Source organism: Oreochromis aureus, linkage group 7 (genome assembly GCF_013358895.1).
Source record: "Oreochromis aureus strain Israel breed Guangdong linkage group 7, ZZ_aureus, whole genome shotgun sequence".
Taxonomy (NCBI): Eukaryota; Metazoa; Chordata; class Actinopteri; order Cichliformes; family Cichlidae; genus Oreochromis; species Oreochromis aureus.
In genome coordinates, this window is record NC_052948.1 from 18,543,915 (window position 1) to 18,570,750 (window position 26,836).

General features: G+C 40.5%; 1 protein-coding gene across 2 annotated transcripts; it reads right to left on the reverse strand.

Annotated features, from left to right (window-relative positions):
• Positions 1-74: 74 nt before the first annotated feature.
• Positions 75-25,114, reverse strand: tubgcp6 (tubulin, gamma complex associated protein 6). Of its 2 annotated transcripts, none has more exons than XM_031726286.2 (25): positions 24,888-25,114; positions 22,942-23,747; positions 22,613-22,776; positions 21,801-22,014; positions 20,306-20,464; positions 19,854-19,975; positions 19,632-19,695; positions 19,421-19,530; positions 19,183-19,274; positions 17,017-17,156; positions 14,904-15,053; positions 13,288-13,369; positions 12,627-12,715; positions 12,343-12,458; positions 11,087-11,225; positions 10,962-11,009; positions 9,007-10,819; positions 8,406-8,567; positions 6,062-6,221; positions 5,209-5,350; positions 3,282-3,476; positions 2,514-2,646; positions 1,582-1,795; positions 876-1,069; positions 75-659 (listed from the first exon to the last, which is right to left on the reverse strand). In XM_031726286.2, the coding sequence occupies exons 2-25, from the start codon at positions 23,725-23,727 to the stop codon at positions 568-570; spliced, it is 5,580 nt and encodes a 1,859-aa protein (XP_031582146.1). In that variant the 5' UTR covers positions 23,728-23,747; positions 24,888-25,114; the 3' UTR covers positions 75-567. The 2 variants fall into 2 exon arrangements, with proteins under 2 accessions (XP_031582146.1, XP_031582144.1); XM_031726284.2 differs by lacking the exon at positions 24,888-25,114 and adding an exon at positions 24,210-24,502.
• Between the last annotated feature and the right edge of the window lie 1,722 nt (positions 25,115-26,836).

Genomic DNA, 26,836 nt, shown 5'->3' on the forward strand with positions numbered 1-26,836 from the left:
GTACTTGTTTAAATGTTTGTTTTCTTTATCCCACAAAAGAACTTTAAAAAGTACAACACAGACACACACACATCCAGAGAATAGAGATTTTATTTAGAAAAGCATCTGCTGTAGCATGTACATTTATCTGACACTTATAGTTTCTAAAAATATACACAGCTGTGTGCACACCTCAGCAAGTGATGTATTACAATAGTGTCATCTCAGTCTCTCTCACACTGTCTTGCTCTCACACACACACACACACACACACACACACTCACTCACTCACTCACTCACTCACTCACTCACTCACTCACTCACTCACTCACTCACTCACTCACTCACTCACTCACTCACTCACAGCACATAGATTTATTCAGAAGCTGTTTTTAATTATTCAAGCACACATTAAATTCTGTACACTGATTCAGGACAAATGCCTGAATAGTTTTAAGTGTCACAGCTACGTCCTATAATATACTGCAGGCAGCATTTAAAGGTATTTTGGTCATGAAATAAAGGTGGGAAAAAAAAGAATTACAGACATATTAAACCCACTTTTTAGAAGAAAGGATTCCTTTAAGATCATGAGTCTTTGTAGTAGTTGTTGAAGTTGATGCGAAGCAGGAAATCTTCTAAATGTGGTTGATAGCCTCTGTTCACCAGCTTGGTCACCACTGAGAGAAGAAAGGAAGAAAAGAGACATTTTTTAATGCTTTACACTCAATGAAACCAGTTTTTCAGCAAAATCAAAAATACTAAGACTCCACAGACTGACTTATTTACTTATTGGTGCCTCACGTGGACCCCTGACAAACCTCTTTGAGCTTAGAAGGAAGATAAACAAGCTGAACTTTCATTCAGACAGACAAAACAACATTCCGTGGCCTTACCTTTGAAAAGAAAGTGAGAGTAATACTTGAAGGTGTTGTACGACTGCTGCATGGCAATGAAGCTTGGGTGCACTGCCTCCCCCTGCTGGTTGTCCCAGGGCTGTGCAATTAGCTGGGCCCGAAACTTGAGGATCAGGCTGAAGATGCTGTGGATGATGTTCATGACCGGAGCTGCTTTCTCTGTCAGCAAACCCCTGGAGAGTCAAGAGAGGCGACGAGTGCAAAGTTTAAGAGACATGACAAAAAACTTTGGAATGACTTTCAGACGGGCTGAAGTTCGACAAATACGAGTGTGATACTGACAACCTCTCCTAATGAGATTAAATCATTCATGGAGTTCAAGAGTTAGCCTCAGATTCAGCTGGAATTTTAATTAACTTGTTACGTGGAGGTTTAATTAATTTTAGATGAAATTATGGGAGCTAAATGCTACTTTGACATGCTTTGCCCATACAGAGCCTCAAGAACTGTTGTTAATCTACTGAACTGCAGGTGTGATCACTCAAAATGCTGATTTTTGTTGTTGAAAAATGTATTTCATTCAGAATTTTTGATCTTGTTTTAAGTTATTTCTTGTCCTCTTAAAAAACAAAAACAAAATAAATCCGCCCAAAAACTAGTACCTAATCTAGGCATAGTCGACAGAGAAATCAAACTGCAATAATTACTTAAGCGGCATTTCCCCATTTGCAGTTCCAGCACTCACCTGAAGATGGCTCTGTTGAGGTAGTCTGCATGTGTACGGTGGATGGCATCTAGGTCGTTGGCAGTGGCCAATTTGGCTGTGAACTCACTCCAGGACACTTGCAGGATTTGATTAGCGATGTATCCCTGTATCACCTTGACAAAATGCTGCATCTCGTGTCTGTACAGCTGCAGCTGATGGAACTGCACCGAGCGACCTGCGCCTTTCACCAGCGCTGAGGGACACAAAGGCCATCAGAACAAGTTATGCTCAGTGCTGCAAGGACTTAGAACATAAACATCTGCTGGTTACAGACTCTGACACGCAAGGATTTGTGGCTGGTATCAAATCAATGTAATAATCAAAGCCTCCAGGCTCTCTGTATTCTCTTGGTGTAACAAAAGGCTATTACAGCTGACTTTGGGCTCTGGAAACTTGTAGCAGTCATCTTTTTTTGTTGTTTTGTTTTGTTTTGTTTTGACTTTTTGACAAAAAGTCAATATATATAAATCATTAAAGAAAATAACTGATAGCTGAAACTACATTTATGAAACAGATAGACTTTGGTGGATTATATTTTCCTGCATGTGGGACATTCATCCAGTTTACAGATGAAGACTACTAAAGGATCTGCCTGAGTCATAATATTATTTCTGTATTATTAATATTAATTCATTTAGGGATTTTTTTTTATCCTATCCTCCATTTATGTAGTCTACACTGACTTTAACTGATCAATATTACCTAACCCAGTGACGCACACAGTTTTACGACAATCCCACAGGTCTAAGGTTTGCTTTGTATAAATAAAAGATAAATTAATCTCAACATTCCCTTCTCCATGTATATTTTATAAACCACTGCAGCACAACAGGGGAGATTCTTAACTCTTGCTTCTCAGAGGTAATCTGGAGTTCAAGATGGGTTCTGAATCAGCAGCTCCGTCCTCTCACCTGTTCTCTTGAGGTGAAACCAGACATCACGAAGGCTCCACACCATGTGTTTGAGCTGCAGCAGGAACGAAAACAGGCGGTTGTATTTGTTCATGCAGCTGTCTGTGATGATGATATTCAACGGCCAGTCGACCTGGGAGATGTTGTGAGAAAAAAAAGGAAGAAAAAAGATCTAACCACTGTAAGGAAGAACGGCGTGTGGAGCTTTGAGTGTGAAGGAAAGTGAAGGAAAAAGGAGCTGAGAAAAACAGGTAAAGAGAGAGTGATGGATGATGTGGGGGAGGAGAGGAAAAAGGTGTGAGTGCAGAGACGTTGACAGAGGAGGTGAGAGGATTGTGAAGTTAAGACAGAGTGGTGTGAGAGAGGAGTTAGAGGTAGAAGAGAAATTGGGTGGAGAAATGTGGGGAAACAAAGCGAGAAGCAAAATACGAAAAGCAAGCGATAAGGACGAGGAGGGGAAGTGGGTCAGGACAGTTAAGACGGAGATCCGCCAAAAACAGGAAGAGTCTGAGAGCCAAAGGAGGGAACGAACACTCAGGACAATATGTCCAGCATTAGTCATTGTGCATGTCACCCAAAAGACGCGACTCCAATCGATCTATGAGCTTGAACCATTTAAGTGCGTGATAAGCTCATTTTCCACACCCAAAGCAGTTTGTCAAAACATGACAGGCTGTCACAGTCAAGCTGCCACTCAGGCTGAGACAAGCACACCCATGCAAGGGTACTCGCTCTGCTCATTCACCCCATTAAAACACTCAGCCTCACCTTGTAGCGCAGCTCCAAGCAGTTAAGAGAGTCCGGGGCATGTGGGTGGAAGGTCTCGGGGAGGAAGCGAAGTGCGAAGGTGAAGTTTCCAGCCAAAGGTGTGTCCCCATGTAAGCTGTACTGCAGGGCCTTGCTGAGGATGGAATTCAGGACTAAAGGAGTTAGGAGCTCGCCTGGGGTTTGGCCACTGGCCAGCTGGAAGGGAGATGGGGAAAGAAGAAAAAAGAAGTAATGTGTTGTTGGGGCGCATGTTCATTTTTAGAAAGAGCTGATTGACTCATTTTGGGTAAAAAGGAGTGATAATCAGTGAAATCTGCATTTAAGCTGGATAAACAAAACCTTCTGTCTCATGAGCGTCAAGAGACAGGTGTACCTGATCATTTCACCAGAAAGGCAAGAAGGTGTTAGCAAAGGCTGTGCTTGTTAATTCCTGGCAGGAAGAGGTTGAAGTAAAGAGTCTAGAAATATCACACTGAGGCTTCGTGTGCTTCAAAACAAGCAAACAGGGATGGAATTTGATATAAATTGCTTACAAGGTTAAAAGTTAAACCTGCTTCTCTTTATGAACAAGCCCTAAAAGCTCTAAACAGAAAAGCACAACAGTGATATTCTTGAGATTTATGAAATATTCCATTTTTTGCAAACCTAATTTTGTATTCGGATGTTTGAAAATGGTTTGCAGTACTGCACGGCCACCTTTATAAAGGTTTGTACAACTTTGCTCACAGCAGATGAGCAGAGCCTCAGCATTAGTGTTCAAGGTGAATCCTAATAGATGCTCCACTTTTGTGCAGAATCGTCTTTTTCATTTAAGTCCATTAAAGATCATAACAAGCTCCCGACCAATTTGAAAAATGTAGGTTTTTAATATCTCTTCTCGTCATCCAAAAAAATGGATTCTCAGAAACCAGAAAACTGTCCACACGAATCACCGAGCACTCATCTTTTTAAACCCTTTTTCAGCCACTTAAATACTGATAGGATAGTCTGGCTTTAAATGTAAAGTGCACATGAAGATTTTATAATGTGTATGTGTTTTGTTGGTGGCGTGGTGCTGGACAGTTTTTAAGATTTCATGAATATAATATTATTTTGTTGTGCTTTTATTTAGCATTTATAGTTTATTTGTTATTGTGTCCACCTGTCCAGAGACTGCAGATGAAAATTAACAAGTGGGTAAATCTAGTATGAGGTATTATGTTTTTGTGTTACGATCCCTGAAAAAAAAAAAAAACCCAAAACACAAACAAACACCGACTCCTAAAAAGAAATCTGGCTCTTTAACTGCTAAATACTCCAATAAATGTACTATCCACTTGCTATGTTAGCGTGCAGTTAGCAAACAGTGGTATTTTAGACATTTTTAAAATAGAAAAAGCTCCCTCCAACCCCCGTATATACACGTAGTCACCGAGTCTATTACTAATATCAAAATATTGATCTGATGCAGCTTTTGGAAGTTGGGTTATTCCTGTGCAATTTACATGAGCGATGTTGTGAGATTATATGTGACAGAACCACAGTGCACACGCAGGCTCTAGGGTACTAAATCACATTTGCAGGAGGACATACGAACCCTTAGAAACTGACCCTCTGGGTAATGATGCAAGAAACGACTGCTATCTAACTGTGGCGTATACATTCTAAAACTGTGGCTGTTTAGAGTTATAAATGACCAGAGAATTTTCAAGGTTACCCGTGCCTGCTTTTTACAAGCAGACAACATTTAATACATGCAGCATAAATAAAACAAAAGGCTTTATATTTAAAATAAAAATAAAAATTCCCAAATGGAGACCGGGCATTTGACCTTGCTCTGAGATTCTCTTTCCTGTCTGCTGCTAGAATTCAACACCAGGGAGAAAGAGACAACCAGCCCATTTCAAATAAAGACAACAAAAACATATGAAGCACAAAAGAGCGTCACCTTCTCAAACAGCAGATCACTGAGGGACTGCGCAAATTCGCCGTCCTCCATCAGCAGGAAGTGGCGCAGCGCCTCAAAGTGTCTTTCCACACCGAGCTCCACAAAAAAGTAGTCCACCACAGCCTTGTTCACTAAAGATACACTGGGAATGGAAGGTGAGGGAAAGAATGGCCAAGTTAAGGAGAGAAAAGTTTGTGAAGTAAAGATGGTGCTGACTTGCAAATTTCATACAGGTTGTAGATAGGACAGGCATCAACCCTGCCGAAGCTCGGGGAATATACTAGCCTTTTATTTTTCACCCCGTGGATAGCTTTCTATGTGGCATTACTTTAAATCGTCTCTCAGCAATTCACATTTATACAACTTTGTGATTTTGAGGTTTTCTTTCACTGAGAAGTTAGCAAGGAAGAGTCGAAAATAGATTTCTGTCAAACTCCACTGCATTGTCTATGCATGGAATAAAAATGTGTTAATAAAAATTACGAGCTATGAATTCCAACACTAAATATTCGGCACCCTTTCTGTGTGCAGTGAGGGATGAGAAAGCCATTTCTTTTACACACAAAGGCTTGACTGCATGGGGTGCAGGAACACTGCAGGTGAAGACTGACAAGCTTGTCTGGAGTTCTGATGGAATCTTAAAATGGATGAAAGGTAATAAGAATTTAAATTATTCCTGCAGCTCCGAATATATACTCGACTACAGCTTAAGTGGCCTGAATAGAATCTATGAAAACTCACACTTGCATTTCTCTAAACATTGTATTTGGCTTTAAACACAGACACTCGGTACTCACTTGCTAAGGATGTTATTACCATTTCCTAACACAAACTCTTTTTTTTAGACACTCACTGTGTGATGAGCGGTGCAGTGACAGAGTGTTTTATAAGGACTGGCAGGGAAACCATCTCACTGAGTTGGACAGCTGTGGCTCTGTGGAGTGTGGGGTCCACAGGAAGGCCCCAGGGGCCCCGCGTTACCTGCTTCAGCAGCTGACACGTAGGGGACGAAGCTGTGAGAGAGAGATGACAGGCATGTCGCTGAGGAAATATCACTCTGACGACTGCAAACAACAGTGTCGTGCCTCAAAGTGTAAAAAAACCCCAAGACATTTAAGTAGGTGAAAATGGACTCAAGCAAAATGTATTTTTCAAACATTTAAGCTGTTATGAACCAAATGATTAATCAACTTATTGAGAACCAAAGCCTATAAATGAATTTTGAATATACTTGTTTGTTACAGCCACTGAGCTACTATCTTAACTCTTTACCTGTTGAAAGCCCCCTAGCAGTAACCTTTAAATCTCTTTTCTGAACTGAGCTGTTTCTCTCATATTTCAGGCCTGCTTATGGACCAAAATGAGTGGGTTTGCGTCAGAAGTTAGTGAAGATGGTCTCTGTCTTTGCAGCTACCCTCGGAAAAATCGGGAAACTATTCTAGTGGTCGTCAAACCACATTTTTATTGATATATACCGAGGTGTCAAAACTCATCATTAAGGATCCTGGGGAGGACATCAAATCTTCTTTATAGGGGTAAAGAGTTCAAGGTGCTCTCTAATGTTCATTTCCAGCTCCATATTAATAATATTGGAGTTGGTATCTTATACTGTATCTTCTCTGTCATCTTCTGACAGAAACCTTAAGGCTGCCCTTTCAAAGAGCCTATTTTCTTCGGCCTGATTGGCCATTACAAAGTTGGAAAAGCAGGTGGGTGGGGCTTCTGCAGTCACAGCCAACAGCTGCATCCCTCTGTGACAACACAAAGGTCCAGAAGGAGAAAAATGTGTCAGTAACCGAGTGTTGAAAGTTGTCTGAAGTTTAGCTTACTAGGATAATTTGCACATATGCTGACCTTATTATTTGAAACTTTGGTCATGTTTAGTAGGGAGCAACCATTTTAACAGGATATATAGGATCAAAATAAAGGAAAAATAAATTAGGTCTAATTAAAAATTATTCCGAATATATACAATTACCATCATTTTGATTTTCTTAAATAGCTATCGCATTTACTGCAAGTTGTTCCTGTCATTTTGGGTTTTTTCATAGCTTCATATCTTTCATAAAACTTCCTAAATTATTGCTCCTGACTTTGCTCAGTGGTGTGGAAGACGTATTTGTCTGAGTAGATTTCCAGGACTGATTTCACAGCAACTCTAGAAACAGGGATGAATAATAGCAGCATGACTGAATGTTGAACACAGAGTGAACAAGACAGGATATTACTCCACCGAGCCACGAGGCATCCCACCCGAGCATAAAGCAGACCTTTATGAAATATTACTGCTTTTTATGCAAACCTTTGCTTGCTGATGGAGCAAATATTCAACAGCCTCTGGATTTGCAACAGTCCTGAACATGTAAAAATAATTGTTTTAATTTACATCAAGTATGTCCCACAAGCCTAAGCTGTTACACATTTTTACTTCTTTGCAATTTGAACTGATGTTTTAAAAAGATGTGCCCAAGGCCTACTTGGCGTAGGCTGCAGCTATTTTAATTTCTACAAGAACAGATTAGCCTTAAAGTGCTCCATGTGCTGAGTTTCATCTCATTTTCAGCAAAAAGAAAAACATAGCAGTTAAAGGAATTATTTGTGGTTCATTAATGGCACAAATTAATATAAATAGTATTCGAAAACAGAGAGTAAAAAAACTCTCTTATGAAATGAAAAGACAAAAGTACATTCATTATTATAAGTTGTTGATATTTACAGCACTTCTCCGAGTGCCGTTCATGTAAAATTTTGGAATGAACCTTTTTCAGCTACTCACTGAGTATAGACAGACAGATTACATAGATACACAGATAGGCATATAGATAAGCTTATTATTTGAATGCACTGAAAATGCATTTAAACTGAAAGGGTTTTCTAAAACAAAATCCTACAAGCCATAAATTGAAAAAATTCTCTTGGGCACAAAAACATCAATGAGCCATTTAAATAGGAACAAACTGTTTCCGTTTTGCTGCTGTGCTGGATTTTGAATGCCAAGTACAAACTGATCAATTACACCGTATGCACTTAGGTTATGTTACGTCTTATCCACAACACACAAAGGAGATGCCACGAGCTTTGGCCAGAAATACTGTTCCCCCCACCCCCACCCCTATACAAGTCGCACTTCACTTTGCCCTCAATAAACAAGTCCCAAAGGAGCCGTTCATTTCGAGCCCTCGATATTTTCAACTAACCCATTAGGTTGTAGCAGTCCTCATACTGTTCCACCTGGTAATGGGCAGCCAAAGCCAAGAGGTATTCCTGCTCGGACTTTTCTCCAGGGGACAACCCTAAGCAGGTTGTCCAGGACCCCATGCCCTCAGCCAGCTGCTCACTGGGGCATCCTGACACAAAACCTAAGGAGAAATGTAGAGTAATTACTTTTAACAAAGAAAGAACATAATTTGCAGAGACATCTCAATTTACACTACATAAAAAAAACACTTTACACTTCCAGCTTTTCACACTTTAATGCAAAGAGTCAGGTGACACAAATTTTGCTGTTACAATAAAACAGTGATTACGCTAAGCTTCACACAAAAATGCTAATGTGAAGACAGGGTTAACAGGGGTAACACACTTCAGATATACTATTTAATACCCCATTACAAGCCCTGAGACAACAATGTGGATACAAGGAATAATAATTTTGCAAATGAACACTAAAGAGCTTGGATTCAATTTTATATCCTCAGAGTTCGTAACATCTTAAAAAATACTGAGTGTAACATGTGGCTAATTACGTGAATGTCACAACAGAATGTGTATGTGTATAATAAAGGCTTTGTTTCGTACCTTTGTTGTATTCGTTGCCCTTTACTTTCTGCTGATTTCCAGTTTCTTTGTCCTTCACCACACATCCAACACCAAGTGAAGAATCTGATGAGTGTCCATAAGTACTGCCTGGCAATGGGGCAGGTTGTGGCTCAGTCCCCAACACCACACAGCCTATCCCCAGTGTTGAATCAGACGAGTGTCCATAGCTGCTGCCTGGCAGCGGCGATGGAAGCGGTTCACTTTGAGAAACAACACATCCAACACCTAAATTTGAGTCTGAAGAATGGCCGTGGGCACTGCCGGGCAGAGGAGACCGCTTGGGCTCATCTCCTGAAACTACACACCCAACACCTAACGCTGAGTCTGATGAGTGTCCGTAAGAGCTTCCAGGCAAAGGCGACAAGGATGGTTCTGCTCCAGATACCAGACAACCTGGCTGAAGGGTGCTGTCTGAAGCGTGCCCGTGCTTACTGCAATGAGGTTTTGCTTCGGGAATGTTGGACACAAACTCACCAACTTTTATATTTGCGTCAGACGAATGACCGTGGATGCTGGGAGTAGGGAGTGGTACAACAATCTCTGATACATTTTCTCCAACTTTAATATGAGCATCTGAACTGTGCCCGTGAACACTGGGCGAAGGTAGAGGGGCAACTACATCTGGAATGAGTTCCCCAATTTTTATGTGGGCATCTGAGACGTGGCCGTGGACATTTGGAGTAGGAAGAGGAGCGACAAACTCTGAAACGTTTTCCCCAATTTTGACGTGAGCATCGGAAGCGTGACCATGGATGCTAGGAGAAGGTATAGGAGCATCGACTTCTGAAACATGACCTCCAATTTTGATGTGTGAATCTGATGCATGGCCGTGGATGTTCTGCGATGGAAGTGCAGCAGTTACTTCTGACACATACTGTCCGATCTTTATGTGAGCATCAGAGGAATGTCCATGGATCGTGGGTGAAGTTTGACTGACATCTGAATGAGGACTGGAGAGAGGCCTGTGAAAGTCTGGCAAAGGAATATTTTTTCCATCTTTATTGTGTGCGTCTGAGCTTTGCTCTTTAGTGCCTGTCTCCTGTGGCTCCACCCCACCACCATTAGAAAGACTTGTCAGGACTTTGTGATCACCTTGGTCACCTTGCACTGTTGTAGTGGAAAGAGCCTTGTTAACCATGTCATCTTTGGATTGTCTGTCTTCTGGTTTACTTTCGAGAATCCCTATTTCTGCACCCTGTTGGGGTATAGGTGTAGATTCCTTGTGTTCGTTGCCTGTATTTGAGCCACTCCCATCCACCTGCTGTGCTGAGGCTTGTGACGGTTGTGTGCACACACTGCTCTTTTCAGACTCCTCTGGGGTGTGCTGGCCTAGAGAGCTGGACTGAGAGGCTCCGGCTAGCGGGCTAGCTTTGGTTACAGTTTCCTGGACTTGAGGAATTTTCTCTTCAGAGGAGATGTGAAAGGGGTGGTTTTGGATCATGTCAGGCAGGACTACAGGTCCCCAGCGGGGCCTGGGCTGGACTGAGGCTTGGCCAGTGATACCCTCAAGTGGACTAAAGGGGGCACTAAAGTCATAGTCTACTAGTTGAGCTGTAGGACAGGCTTTGGGTAGGTCAGAGCCAATCTCCTGTAGGGCCATATCTACCTGCTGACTCTCAGACTTCGGAGACTTGGGAAGAAAGTCACTGATGTCAATTTCCTCAGAGATGAGGGCAGGGTCCGCTGTAACCTGTGCAATCTTTGGCGAAGACAGATCGTGTGGTGGTGATACAGCTTCAGATTCTTGAGCCTTTGTTGTCTGCTGCACTGACAGCTCCTGGGTGGGAAATTCCTGTCAAGATATGTTAACAATTCAATATTATGTTTCTGGAACACACATCAAGTGACCATGAAGTGAAAAAAGATTGGATGTTCAAAAACCAGCTTGTTGTTTGTTGTGGAGGAATCTGTGCTGAGGGAACAGGTGACATTACTTCCAAAGGAGGTCTCTCCTGACCCAAGGGATATTTTTCCAGTATGGCCTGGAAACAAATCACAAAAGGTTCAGTTACAAAGTTTTGGTTTGGTTTGGTTTGGTTTCTATTCATTAGTAACAAACCTGAGTTTTCTGCCTGTCATCCCTGAAAAAGTGAGCACGAGCTTCATCAAGTCTCATTCGCTGCACTCTCCACATGGCTCGTCTCTCTCTGCGAGCTGCTTCCTCCGATAGACGGCTATACTGAGCGATCAGCTCCTTCCTAGAATTAAAAAAATGGAAAAACAATGTTTAAGTAGCTGAAGGTCTTATCCTCAGTCACTTACTGAAGTCTGCAGTAAATGCTTGTATAAATGGCCCTGCCATTCCCGAACTGACCATTAAGTGATTTTTTTTATATTTGTGCTCAGGTTTTATTCATATTTGTGCATGACTGTGATGTATTAATGTCTTATTAAAGTAGTGCGTCTTATTTGACTGGCAAATAATTTGTACTGAAATTTGAGAGAAAATTATCCAGAATATCCAAAATGTTCGCCCCACCGGAGCTTGTGGTTTAGAGGGACACTGAGAGTACTGGTAACCTGTGTGCTTATAATACGTGTTGGCTTTAATTAGAACTAATTTCCTCAACAAACTACAGGCAATTAATCAGTAAGACCTGCAAAAAACATGAAACCTGTGCTTTCCTTGACAAAAGCCTTATCTATCCACATATGAAAAGAATTTAGTTTTTTGCCTAGCACAGCAAGAACTGCAGCTGTTTCTCAGATTTACAGTGTACATATTATTTATTACAATTTGCACTACTATCTTGGATCTTTGTTTTTACTCTTCTTTAACATAAACTAATTTTATTTTATTTGTTTTCTAATCACTGTTGTATATTTAACAGATATTAAATCATACAATATAAAGCTATCACTATGCACCTGTGGCACCTTTAACTGTGTTGTTTATTTATTGTAGACTGCACTATTTTTTTTATTCTTTATCCTGCAGCTGAAACACAATTTCCCTTGTGGGATCAAGAAAGTATCCATTTATCTATCTATCTATAGACAGATAGAAGGTATTTATATTTTGAATAATGCAAAGGTTGCACCAAGGGAGGAGAAGTAAGGACGTGAACTGTTTGGAGGAAGAGCTCTAGATGACAGGTGTTTATTTTTAAGCTTTGGTACCTTCTGATCTCGGCCATGTCATCGTGGTAAATAAAAGCTTAGTGTTCACATTATTTGCTCATGGTGCTGAATCAGTTATGGAAATTTGGCACATTAAAACACGGGACACAGAACTGATGTCCCATCATGTTTGCATGGAGTAGGTTAATATAGTCTTTTCAAATAAAATCTTAACAGCTGTAAAGGCAGTCAGACCTAGCTCTCTGCTCCAGCTGCTCCTCCAAAGCTTGAAGTCTCTTTTCTCTGTCCCTCAGCTCTCTGGCAAAGCTGAAGTCGTCCTCCTCCTGCTTCTTCTTGGCTGCACTTCTCCACTGGCACCACACGCACATACATCATTACTGTTTATCACATGGTCTTTTCTTACTATCTGAGGATCACATGCAATACCTCACAATACACAGTTTAATCTAGGCACTCCTAGATCCCACATACTTTTTTTTTTTTTACTCTCTCTCTCTCTCTCTTTCATGTCTTACTACCTCTTGCTCCTGCTCCAGGTGCTGTTTCAGTTCCTCGAAACGCTCCCTTTTCTTGGCCTCCTCAGCCAGACGTTGTGACACCTGGCGTCCTACAGGAGGCGGGGGAGATAACAGTGAGCTGTTTACCCCTTCACACACACAGAAAAGTACATAACATTCTTGTCTGCCTCTCGCACACACTTAAACAAGACAACATCACCATCTGCCCCATCCAAACAAACTCAAATATGCCACTGCCAAGACACGCAAAGTGCATCAGGCTGAACACTCCCCACCTCCCCACCCAGCCACCACTGCCCCCCAACAGTGCCACACATCCTCTGAAGTAATAAATGATGTGAAGAGTTAGAGCTAAACTGTGCAAGTGATGATTAGATTTCACAACCCATGATACTGGAAAGTATTCAAAGCCTTCCTCACTGCAATTGCCCCATGCATCTCCTTTGCTCTCCCGAGGGGTGGGAATGGAGCTGAAGGAAGCTCTCGCATTTAGCAATCAACAAGCGAATCAGGCTTATACTTAGATTTGAGCCATTTGTTAAAGGTATACCCAGCGGGATATGGGTTATGCATGTAAGTCACACAGTATATAAAATTCTACTTACAGTGTGTGTATGTGTGTGTGTGTGTGTGTGTGTGTGTGTATAAATGTTACACTGACCGCGGATGCTCTCCAGGGTTTTGGCTGCTGACTCTCTGACCTGATTGATCAGCTCCTGGCGTGCCTGCTCTGCCCTCAGGGCCTAACAATAGACAGAAAAAAAATATCATCATTAACAAAGATCTATGTCCCTGCCCTGTCTCTCACCTCTCCTCCCCCTCCTCAGCCAGAGGCTCACACAAGATCCGCCACACAAGCCAGGTTGTTACACTAAATCAAGTACAAGCTCGAGACTTCATCCACATCATTTTAATGACTTGCTGCTGAAATTCTCTGTACTTGAAGAGCAGTGCCACTTTGATGGATTGTGTAATGTAAAAAAAAGAAGAAGAAAGCGAAAAAAAAGTTATCCTTTCTCTTTGACTTACAGGACAAGACCTATAATCAAACACTGTATATAAAAGATGGACACACCCTCTGGATCTAAAAAGCATAGAAGGAATTTCTGTAAAAATATCATTATCTGGATATGAATTGCTGAATCAGAGAACAAGATTTTAAGCAGTGGAAGCATTCTGGTTTCTGTTTTTTAGTCTGATTACTACTAACCAATCCTGGCTTTCTTGGCATGCAGGCTAACAGTCAGCAAAAACTTTGGACTGTATTTGCTTAACTGCAATCCTGAAACCATCAAATGCTATTTGACAGTAATCACAGTTTCCAACTGATTTTTTTTTAAATTCTGCATTTATTCTAAAAGTTTACTAAAACTAAATTAAAAAAAACATTTTAATTTATTAGTGTAATCTGCCTAAGGAGGATGTATTAAGACTGAGATGTTAGCAAAATTGTAAGTCAACTTCCTTCCCAAAGTGTTGTGTTTTTATTGATATATCTATTAAATTCACCCCAGCTGGTAGTGTAAGACTGCACACCTTTGGAGCAGGAATTGCAAGTTCAACTCCCACCTGGCGGTGGTATCCAGTAAGGGTCCTGGCTAGACCCCCCATGCTAAAACCAAGCCCTGAAATGGCACGGCCACGTTTGCAGCCTGTCTGCTTGGAACATTTCACTACATGTTGTACTCTGTATGATTGTGTATGTGACGAATAAAGGTTCTTTGTTGTTGTTGTTGTTGTTGTCCAGAAATGGAAACCAAACTGAATTGAAACAAAAGTTAAATAAAGATTGAAATGAATTAATGAAATGAAAATACAAAACTAAACTGGGTTCACAGATTAATGCGAAAGAACCTTAAACCTACATATACTGTTCATTTGGGAATAGACAGCCCCATGTAGTCCAGTGTAACTATTGTGCAAGTCTGCAGTATCCTCAGTTTTTAGTCAGATACAACCCTCTGTTGTTATATCTCGTTTCAAACACCTAACGTGACAACTGCCAAAATGCCAAACTTAGGCTTTAAATGCTAGTCCACAAACCAATGGATGGCATCTTGATGGCTATGTCCATCTTTTACATATAGTCTATGGTAATGATTTGTCTTGTTAAAGTTCTTTTTTCACTGCCTCGACTCTAGGCTATAGCTGAAAAGCTCTCATAAATGTAACTGATGATTTTGAGCAATGAGAAAATCTCAGACTCAGAAAAAAAAGAAGAAAAAAAATAAATCACAGACATCTAAGATGCACAAGAATATCCATGTGTGTCATTACTTGTTCCTCCCTGCTGATAGCACTGTGCTTTGCAATTCTCTCCATGCGTCCGCGATACACTGCACAGTCTCTCTCAATCTCCTCCACCTCCTGGAGAGAGAAGGTGACAGCGATGCGGGGTACTGGCAGCTCCGACCAGCAGATGTAGTGCTGTGGACACACAGTTGACAGAATCTTAGTATCATAAAAAGAGGGAAAAAAAATTTCACGGATCAATTCGGATGACTCATTTGGTGGATTTTGACATATTTTATAACCCCAGAGTTTCTTTCATATGAAAATATGTGTTACCAGCTGTCTGAAAATGTAACTCATTTTTACAGCTACCAGCACAAAACAAACTAGCAATGAATTTAGGATGATGTTGAAGACCGGTATGGGAATGAATTTAAAATAGAAGCTATGCAATGACCTGGTTATGGTGGTGCTGCTGCTTTTAATAAAAAAAAAAAAAAATCAAAGTGTTCATTATTCCATCATACAAATCTGTTATACTGTGTTTAAAGACGAAAGCATAATGCAGACACTGTAACTGGCCTTGTTCCCGTTTATGATCTTATGACTGCATGGGATTAAATCAGAGTCAAACCTTCAGAAACTGTATTAATTACTGCCAAAATTGAAAAACTAAAATGGATATCAAAAGATCCCCTGGCCCCAGACTGCAGAAATGAATAATTACATTGCCTACGACATAAGACACTTCACAAAATATGGAGAGTTTTTTGGTTTTTTTTATCTAAATCACACCGTGCCTCTTTTGTGTGTTTGATTGTTTCATGTAATTATGTTTTACCATGAATCAGTTTTTGTACTTTTGTTGAAATATGTATGGTTTCCTATTGGTTTCCTGAATTTCTTTGTGTGCTTGTTTTGCATATATATCGGTTTTATGCTGTACATTGCATTACACATTTCATTCAGAAGATAACGGTAACAAAGTATTTCTTTAATTAAAGACATGTATTCATGTGCCATATCAGCTAGCAAGCACATTAATGCCCATCACTTCACTCTTGTGTTTTTAATCCATAAATTCTTCCTAGGTATTGATAACTACCCTGCAGGCAAGAAAGACTCAAGCATCAGGGGAAAAGAACAGTGGGAGGAAAAGTTACAGAATGCCAATTAGAAACAAAGGTCCTGCAGCTTAGGTCATGGAGGTCAGATTGTAAAAAACATCATGCTGGGGAATCAGCAGGTAGGGAAGTTATGCAAAATACATTTTCATGAAAACTTCACCACTTTACTGATTTTTCCCCTGGTTTGCTAAATAAGTGATTCATTTACTTACAGTTTAAGTTCTTTTTGTCAAATGTGAAAAATTTCGACATTCTGTTGTTGTGATACTAAATTGAATGAATTTGAAGTTTCAACTCCTGGTTGACAAGAGGCGGACCAATTTACTGGCAGGCTAATATTATCAGCTGATATTGGCTATTTTTCAATTTATCAGGATGTGTTTTTATGATGGATGATAAATGTAAGGAAGAGAAAGAAGAAACACCCTTCAACCATGTTGACGGTGCATAGTTTGTCCACCAAAGAACACTCTCCACTGAACATATGACTAGTGAAAACCGTTGGAGAATATTTCTGACAACCAACTGAGTGATTTAAAAAGTAATATTTCATGATACATAGGACAGCAATAGCAAAATTATTATTTCCAAAGCAGGAGTCAAACTTGACTATGTAAGATGAAAAATCAGCCTGACAATAACAGGAAATGTATCACAATTCTGATGACAGCATATTAATAAAGTTTCAAAGAGACCACGTTCCCATCTGTTGCAGTAATGATTATTTTTTCCACTATTTGTGGCCAGTATGGAGTTTCAAGTGAATAGAATTTGTACTGTGACAGGAGAAACAACTGTGGCATTCAAATACAAGCAAATACAGTCAATTCAATTGATATCAACAGCAATAACAGAGGAAAAAATGGCTAGGTACTTTTAACTATTTCTTAACATTTTTTCTGTATTTACAAGACTCAAAAATTCTATACTGGGTAAATTAAGGCTATCTACGTTATATGTGGTGGTAATTTTATGCAGAATTCAGCTGTTGCATCTACATAAATGTGGATCTGTGGATGTGCAAAACAAACCTGTGGGCAGCAGATTTTGAGGAGGTTGATAGTCTTTCCACACACATACACATCATTGGCAATGTGTCTCAAGAAGACTGGCACACAATCCTCCACATCCTTTGAGATCAGAGTGTAGCCTTGGACCCAGAAGTGTTTGTCTGCAGGAATTCAAAGATGTCTATTACATGTTGTCCTACAATTTAGAGTAAGTAGTTTTCTTGGTCCATTATGCCTCTTATAACAGCACATCGTACTCGGCACTGAAACATCTTAAAAGCAATGGTGGTGGAGTAATACCCAGCCCATGCTGGGGCTGAAACTTTTCCTTATTAGTATGACTTACGGGGCATGGCAAAACTCTGGCCGCTTGAATTAACTCTTGGAAATTGTTAGCTCTTAGCTCAGTGATCCTCAGCAAAAAAGTTAAGAGAACATGAATGCACCGAGCTTCCAGAGCTCTTTACAGAAAGCCCGCGGCTTGCCAAGAAAGCTTAGCTGCTGATTGCTTCCTTGGCCGATGGAGTTCGAGGAGAACAATGACATTTATGTGTCCTCCAAAAAAGCAAGAGTGTGAAGTGCAGAGGTTCGCTGCAGGAGTTGATGAGGTGTAGCCGATGAGCAAATGAACCTGTTAGCCAGACAAAGCTGAGGTGGTGGTCTGACCTTGAGTGGGGTGTTGCATGACGTACAATATTTGGACAGTCTTGATTCATGTACCAGTATATATATGGAGTAACTGTCAAAATGGAAATAAAAAGAAATGTATACAAAAATGTGTACAAAAAACGAATAAACTAAATGGGACGCTTTCACGTACAATTCTGCCTGGCTAACAATTTGAAAACCAGAGAACCAAAAAGCAGCAAAATCCAAAAGTTGATACGATCAAACAGCGGACATTTTTTTCTTACCCGGATAATTAAATTATCAGCCAATTACAAAAATACGTAGTGGTTAATCATCTGTTCAACTGACTAATCAATCACTCAGTGACTGGACTGACACACACATACATATCTTCATACGCATCAGTACCAAGCACTCGTCTGCACAATCTCATACACACACACACCTTCATGCACCAAGTTACTTTTTGCACAATACTCAGTCTTTTGCACATCTATTGCACTTTTGCATCCTCACTGTCTTGTGTCTGTATTGTTGCGCTCTGTCTGGTGTTGCACTGTCTTTGTTTTGGTTTTTTTGCAATTTTTGCACATTGTACTTTATGTAGTCCTGTGTTGATTGTTTGTTATATATCATATGTAGCACCATGGTTTGGAGGAACGTTGTCTCGTTTCACTGTGTACTGTACCACTGCACGTGGTTGGAATGACAATAAAGCCACTTGACTTGACTAATATTCAATTATTCTCAAATAATTCGGTGAGATTTGAACACTGGCCTTTTTCTTTTTTTTTTTTAACTGTTCTTTTCTGATCCTTTAAGGACTATACCCAGGACTGTGAACAATAAAAAAATAATATATAGCTGTTCATCTTCTGATAATAGCAAAAACAATCAAATGACAGATAAGCTACAACAACGTTTGTATATAGTAAACAGCTATTGTAACGTTTTTTACTTTTCAAGTTTTGATATTAATGAAATTAAAGACATTACAGATTACAGATAAGATGACCACAGATGAGAAATAAGACATGACAATGAAAAGCAGTGTGAGCAAAGCAACATACAGAGACATGCAAAGTCCCTCAGATCCTGCAGAGTACAAACGAGTCTAATTTGGCCTCAAAGCCTCTTTGGTCTCCTCAAGGGATCAAGTCATTAATAAAGTCATTAATTTTTCTGGAAGCAAAAAATGAATTCAGCAGGTCCGTGTGTGTCCATGGCAATTAAACCAGAACCAGAATGTTGTACCAGCTAAAAAGAATAAAGGGCCACTACTTATTTGTATGGCTTACTGAGTGAAGATATCTCTGGTTCTTCCAGCTGGGGTATCTGATTCAGTTTCCCACTGATTATCGTGCAATAACTTCATGACAGCTTTTATAGACACAAGGACAAATCCTACTAGGCAACAAACGCTGTAATAAAATCTATTTTTTTCTGCTCAACTATGTATCTGGCAGGTTTTTCATTTTCAGAGCCTGCAGACCGAAGCCAAGGTTTTTATACGGCGACGTGTGTGTATATGTGTGTGCAAGTACTGTGTCTCCTCACCTCTGTAGCTAAGGTATTCCTCATTGACCTGGATCATGAACTCTCCATAAACATCACGAAACACGCCACTGTACACCCAGTCAGACACAAACCTAAGTGAGGCACAGGAAAACAAAACAAAATAGTGGCGTCACTCTTAGATAGATTTATCAACCAATTTGCTATATTACTAAAATAATATAGGGTATATTTTGCTGTTTTCAGGATGCCTGTCTGCATGGGGCGCATAGAAACTGACCGTGTGTAAGGTTCACAGCTGCTCTTCAGCAACGAAAGAAGAACAGGGTAGTTCTCGTTGCTGCAGTTATTCTGTGCTTCACTGTACAGGTAGGACAGCAGTTTAACACCCTGAGGAGAGCCACACGGCACTAAGCTGACAACTCATCTGATAGGCTAAACACAACTGTGATAGAAGACATACTGCAGTTTGCAGATAAAAGAGCACTCACCACGGGGAAGGTGGCCTGGCCTGCACCCAAAGGCCCATCCACACAGCACAGTTCTGACAGGTATCTTAGATTAAAAGAAAGCAACACATTTTTGATTTGCTGATATTTACATCAAGGTCCTCTCTGAAAGGATATGGCTGTACTGTCGACTAAGTGAGGTGGAGGTTCAAAATGACAAAGTTAACACCAGAAAACCAGCGTGTAAAAAGCATTCGACCTCACCTGAGTTGGCGACCCACTTTGCGGAAGAGAAAGCCAATGGTCAGCAGGCTAAGAGTGGGTGGTGTGCTAAGAACGCAAGCCCTGTAGTAATGCAGATACTTCCTCAAGCCACCGGTGAAAGCCTAAGAGATGGAATATATGTTCACAGATTAAAATGCATGTGGACTTTGCATGTGGATTTTGTTGCCTGCTATGGACTGCTTCATTTGGGACACTTTCATTTTTTCTTTCCCTATTTTTATATATAATATATAATATTTTTAGACGTATTTATTTATTTTGCTGCGTACGCAAATAAGGTGATCATGTGTTTCTGTCTCAAAGTGCCCATTCAGGAAGATTATTTCCAATTTCTGAACACAACACTAGTAACAACAGTACAATGCAAGCAGAGAACTTAGAGGAAATAATTTGCAGCGTTAGTGGTATTAACGATGCTTATGCAAACATACCTGGAAGACTAAGCCCTTCTTGTCAGCACTCTGCAGAGAAAAGCGGCTGAGCCTCAAATAATAGGTGCCGTACTGGGCCAATTCCCCCAAGAGACGAGACACGCTCTCTGGAGAGGCTCCCGACACACACACACCGGGCCTGACGTCAAACTGAACACTCTAAGAAGGAAAACGCATATTTACAGATGGTGGACAAAACACAATAAATAACTGTACAGTCTAATAAAATCCAATAAAACAGCCCGGCAGCAAAGACTGTCTTTAGTGCATTCGATATTGAATTTTGCCAAGGCTGTAGGAGAGTCGCGTCCATGGTGATTTCTGAAGTCACGGCTTCTGCTGGTATTATTTTACACTGCATCACATAATCTGCTGTGTGTTATTTTTGTTATTTTTGCTTTCACATTGATTTTTTTATAGAGAGATATTTACAGTACTTCAAGACAGCACACATCTGGGGAACAAAACCACATTTTCCAATCCACAGCCTTGATTGCACTTGCAGTTAAGAAAACACCTCTGTAACTATAGAAACAAAATTTAACCTCAAGGCAACCCAATGAAGTAGGCAGGACTCACTTAGATAACAATATACACATACACATATATACAATATAATCTTTATATAGTTTCAAAAAACCAAAAGTGGGCAAGGGTGATGATTATTTATTTGGTTTGCCAATTTTATGAGAATACATTTAATTTTCTTGCACTGCCATATGCCCCTAATGCATTCTGCTGTCATTTACAGCCATCCTTGTTTCTCTCCTGTGCTCCGGTTTCACTGTGTGTAAAACCACTCACCATGAGCACAGAGCAGGGCAGTGAAGCAAAGTAAAGATTGCATTATTCGAGTTGAAGACAACTCGCCACATTACTGCAACTGCACGAAAAGCTTTCCAGCAAATGTTAATCTGCGTAAAACAACAGGGGCGAATGACTGAGATTTGTCGTTATAACAAAGAAGGAAGTGGGAAAAGCTCTGTCAGTCCCGTACCCCCTGGGGCCCCACCAGCAGCAGTCAGCCAAGGGGAAACACTGATGTTAATGATAAAAATATGCCGGAGAGTCAAGATAAGGAATTGAGAAGTAAACAAGATAAGTAGGATGCACTTTATGTTGTAAAAATAAGTATAATCTTCCAACAAAAAATAAGAATTTAATGGGAAACAATAAACTACCAGCAGAGCTCCCCTGGGTTTTTATGTTCAGAATTAGGAATATTTTATTTTATTTCATGATCATTTAATCAGGCAGCTGACTTAAGCATACATTTCACACTGTTACATTTTATGAGTCAGTACAGCTTGTTTATATGCACGAATTTCCCATTATATCACATTCCAGCTTCTCCTTTTAATCTGTTTTTCTATTTGTAGGCTGTCACAGCGCTTTTAGTTACTTTTATCACTTCTGCCTGACAGACTACTAAAAAACAAACAAAAAAAACAAATAAAGTGCATTTTAGAGACTAATAAAAGATAACGAACTGCACCTGGTTGAGAGGAAAAGTAGTAGAAGCCACTCCAATCAGGACGTTAAGGAGATCAGACACCAGTTGCTTCTGGGAGTCCAGGGGTAAGGGGAGGACAGGAGACGGTGTGCTCGTGCTCACCACCCTCATTTCACCCTCCCAAAGCCGATAGAGCTGGTCAAAGGCCTCCCTGCCTCCCTCTGTTAGATAGAAAGACTCCCTTTTTCCAGGTGGGCTAGTGGGACAAACAAGGCATTCAGTGCCGTTTTCCAGAGGAAGAAAAATACAAAACCAAAAACAAACCTAAGTAAGTGGGACTCTCCAATGACTCTGTAGTTAATAGTGTATGTGTCATTATGTCATTTTCTAAACTAAAGGCTTTGGTTTAATTCAGGATACTCTTGAATTCTGTATCTACCAGCTAAAGTGGATTTCTGTTCATTTATATGTCACAAATTTTGTTGTCATTTGACATTTAGATGTTTATTTATGTTAGACCTTAAAACCCAAACACAGACTGGTTTATTTTTTTCAAAAATGCTTTTGTTTTGGTTTTTTTGTTGGTTTTTTTTTACATTTTCATTAGCTTGGCATCTTACAAAAAAGTAAGCAAGCTTCTATCATTCAATCTATCATTATTTCTGGCATTTTACAGACCCATCAATTATTTCAAAAAAAGGCGGAACAATAAAACTATGAAAAGAATCGGTAGTTGCTGTCATATTATAGTGAGGAACTAGATTTACAACTGTTAGTGGGTTACAGGTGCTTTTTTTAAATATGAAAAGTAGTTTGGTATCCTTAGAGCATAATCAAATTGACACATCACTTACCAGCCAACAGACTCCCAGCAGCGGCGTCTTCCAGGCTCAAATGTGCGTAGAGCCTCCCAGATATCAAAGTCTGGAATGGGGCTAGGCTCTGACTGAGAGTCTGGGGTCAGGTTGGAGGCTGACTGGAAGCCCTCATCTTCACACTGATCTAAACAAGGAGGCACCTGCAGAGAACAACAAAGAGAGAGTGCATAAAGCAATGCAAAGATAAATTATTTAAATGAAACACTGTGCAAATATGAATACGCTGAGCTGCTGAAGTGGACATGTGATAAAACAGCCTAAGCTAAACTAAATGCATTACTTAAGGATATAATATGGTGTCTTACTCGTATCGCCAACCCTGTTACATCAATATTACTGGGGATTGGAGGCAGATCTAGTCTTATGTCCATGTCCGAGGTGCGAGTGTGCTGCAGTGCTCCAAACAGCGTCAGCCTGGTCTCCTTTTCAAATCTTTCTTCTGCTTCTAGTTTTGTTCTCAAAGCTAGCAGTCCTGTGCCAGGTGGAGCATCCATCAGCCTCTGAGTTCCATACAGACTCTCCAAAGTCCCCCATTCCTCCCCACACACCAGACCCCATGCCCGTGCCTCCAGCCTCTGCAAGTCCTCACTTTGGTAGCTCCATGGTTGAGGCATCCGCAGCACAGGCCTCTCTCTTCTCATATAGTCCCTGCTGAACGAGGTAGGGGGAGGAGGTGCCGACCCAGCTAGGTTCACAAGAAGGTCAAGGACTGCATCCACTTCCTTCAAACCAGAGTATTCTCCCGCTAACAGCCTCCCGAGCTGCTCTTCCAGCCTTTCTGCTTCCTCTCGACAGCCAGCCACGCGTAAATCAAAACATATCATCAAGACTTTATTTCTCGGTGGTGTATTAGCTGTGGCACTCAGTCCTGGTGCAGGTCCTTTGGTGCCATCTTGAAACAGCTTAGACAGGAGGGCACCATAGGCGCGTTTTTTAAGAGCCCTGTGGAAACTTTCTCTTGAGACTCCTCCCAGTGCTCTGCGCTTCCATGACACCCCAGAAAGGCTGCAGTCACACAGGGCACTCAGCAGTTCAGTGATGCTGCTGCTGGTACAGCTGGGCATCATGCAGTTGTTAAGGCTTGGGTTCATGGTAGCTCTCTTCCCTCAGCCTGTATGAGTAAAACAAACAAGTTTTAGGTGATTGCTTTTAGAACAACTGTAACTATAACAGACGTTTTCCTAACAACCCATAGACATCAGACAATAACTCAGTCCAACCAACGCTGGTGTGACAGACATATTACTGTTGACTACTTCCTTTATAAACCACAGTATACATACGTACACACACACACTGTATATAACAGTGTGTTATATACACACGCACACATTGTACATGACAGTGTGTGTGTGCGTATGTATCCTATACATAGTGCGCTTACTCTGGCTGTTTGTATGTATACTGTGTGTCAGCTAACTAGCATCACTGTTAGCCTTTTTAGCTAACGTTTGAGATATCAAACGACATGTTTTTGTTTCTTTAGCAAGCCCTGTGCTATTCCGAGCTAAAACTATCTTTCTTTCTTGTAGTTTTCTATTTTCTTGGTGTAGTATTGTATGTAATAATTCACCTGAAAATTTGAAACTTGCATCCACCTCCAGCGACTCCTTCCCGTGCATGCTACCGTTTGTTGTGACCAATGTACCTCTGCATCGATTAGCCTTCCAGCTACGTTTAAGCGCAATAACAGTCGGATCAATTCTATATTTATTTTGATTTTTTTTTTTACTTCAGCTACAAATTAATATGCAGTGTTGCTGCACTTAGGAGCCGAAAGCAAGCTAGGCGCCTCATTCATCTTCCATCGTCCGGCGCAAGGAAACAACAAACAGTAGAGCTGCCTCCCCCTGTCTCTGATTGGACAATCAAGTTCTCCTCTGCAAATGACTGGCTAATGATACTGCAGAAGGCAGGCTGATTGGTCCGTTTTGTTAGTCCATCGGGGGATGAGAAAAGTGTCATTTGTAACCGCGCTTTGCTGCATTCAGGTGTCACACGAAAAATGTAATTTTGTCTTCCATGACAGGACACTTTTAAGTAATTGATGATAATTATTAATGAACACAACTCTTAACATAACAAAAAAGAGATATCCAGAGAAAACACTTTTAAAGCTAATGCAGCCAGTACTGCAGTTTTGCTTGTTGGGGAGTAAAATCGTTTAATAAATAGACGATTTCAATGATTTATCAGTAAAACACCTAAGCAGTCTCCACTACTTATGGGTGAGTAAATTCTAATTACAGACCTGATGGTTGAATATGGTCTCCTATTTTCGCTGATCAGATTCCTGAAAAAGCTGACAGGCACTCATGCTGCCTCCAACAATTATGCATTCCTAGTGTGAATGCAGTAAATGACCTGGGTCACAACCGACAGACTCAGTTTCCCAGAAATGGATCATGCGTAGTACTAACCATACCCCCGTCCCCAATGGAGGTCTTTACTGAATTTATCTTTAAGTCTAAGACTAGGATTAATCCCTGTCGGACAAACCTGCTGATAGTTCTTGTCTTGCAGTACAGTCCAAGGATCACCTGCAGCTAAAGTTGTTTTAGATTTAAGTAGGCTTTGTCCCTCATTGTTGAGGAAAGAGTACCTCTTTAATGGCCAGCATGAGCAGTAATCAGAAGAATTACCTGTACTCGTGAGTGTTATTTTCTTTTAATTATATGTTTCTCGCACACACATCTGACAAATGAAGTGGGAGGCGCTCTGTATGTACACCTAATTAAGTCATTATAATTACATTTAAAAAAGCATGTAGTGATATTGATGGCATTTTTTTAAATTATTGCCTATAATAAGTTGTATTTGTGGTGCACAGATGTAGTACGTTTTTCCATATCACACAATTAAAAACATTTTGAGGGTCTTTTTTATGGGTGTGATTTTGAAACATTAGTAAATCCGTTTTCTTGAGATACTGCCGTTGACAAATGTTAAAATGGTTTGTTATTCACAATGTCATCATAATTACATTTACATTTAAAACTATTGATGGTCAGTTTGCCCCATTATGGCTCATACCCATCACTACTCGTTAGACTCAAGAGTTAAGTAGACTACAACCAATTTAAACTCATACTAAGCTTAATAAAATCCCACATGTGAAAATCCAAGCTAACTCAACGAGATATTTTAATTTGCTCCCAGGATATGAGCTTAGAGAACCCTGGAATCAGAAACTGCCTGCGTGGTTTTAAATTATTCATCAGAACAACTGTTTAGAATGACACCACACCATCATTGTTTTTATTTGCTCCAAGTTCTCCTCCTCCTCCTCCTCCTCCTCCATCCCTAAGGCAGAGAGAATCAAAGCCAAATCTCGTTAGGAGGTTTCAAACGTGGAGGTGAGACTTAACCTGCAGAAGGAGAGGCTGGCTGCATTGTGTGAAGAAGCATCCTAGACGGGAGAACAGAAGCCAGGAATCATGCAGATTTTAACCCAATTTCTTGAAACCCGGCACAGAGGCTGACTGAAAAATAATTATTCTTAGTGTGCAGTATCATTGATTTCTAGACAGTGAAGGGCATGGTTATTTAAAAATCTTATCACAAGCGCTGTGCGCGGCAAATAATGTTGAATCCCAAAATGATGTAAGCTGCGTGTCCTAATAGGAATATAAAGTACTGTATTGCCTTTGATTTCCCACAAGTGATCAAGGATAGTGTACAAAATGCAGTGCTTGCGATAATCAAGTGTAATCACTCTTGCTTTGGCAGCAGCCCTTGAAGTTGCTCTATCTGTTGCTGCATCAGTGATCCGCTCGGTTAGAAGATGGCCCGTGCAGGCTCCTAGTCTGTCTTTGATATCTCCACCCCTGCGTCTGGGTTTGTTAAGCAGTCAGATGAGGCAATTTTGCCTTTCATCTTTCTTTTTTCCAATTTCATTCTTAGCTGTCAGTACTTAATTAATGTTTTTTGCCGCAATTTTTCCAACCTTCACCGCCGATGACAGAGATGCGGCGCGGCTATTTATATTATCAACTCATTTCATGAAGCCAGACCTTGGCTTCTAGTTTGTATTCCGAGCCTTGTGACAGGAACCTGATGTGGCATTTGGGGGGGAAAAGCATCAGCCATCATAGGATATGCTGCATATGAAGACTGATGATATCAACTGATGTTATCAACAAAGTCGTTTGGGGTCATAATATGAAGGAATATGTGTGATAAGGGGGGAAAAAAACTGTC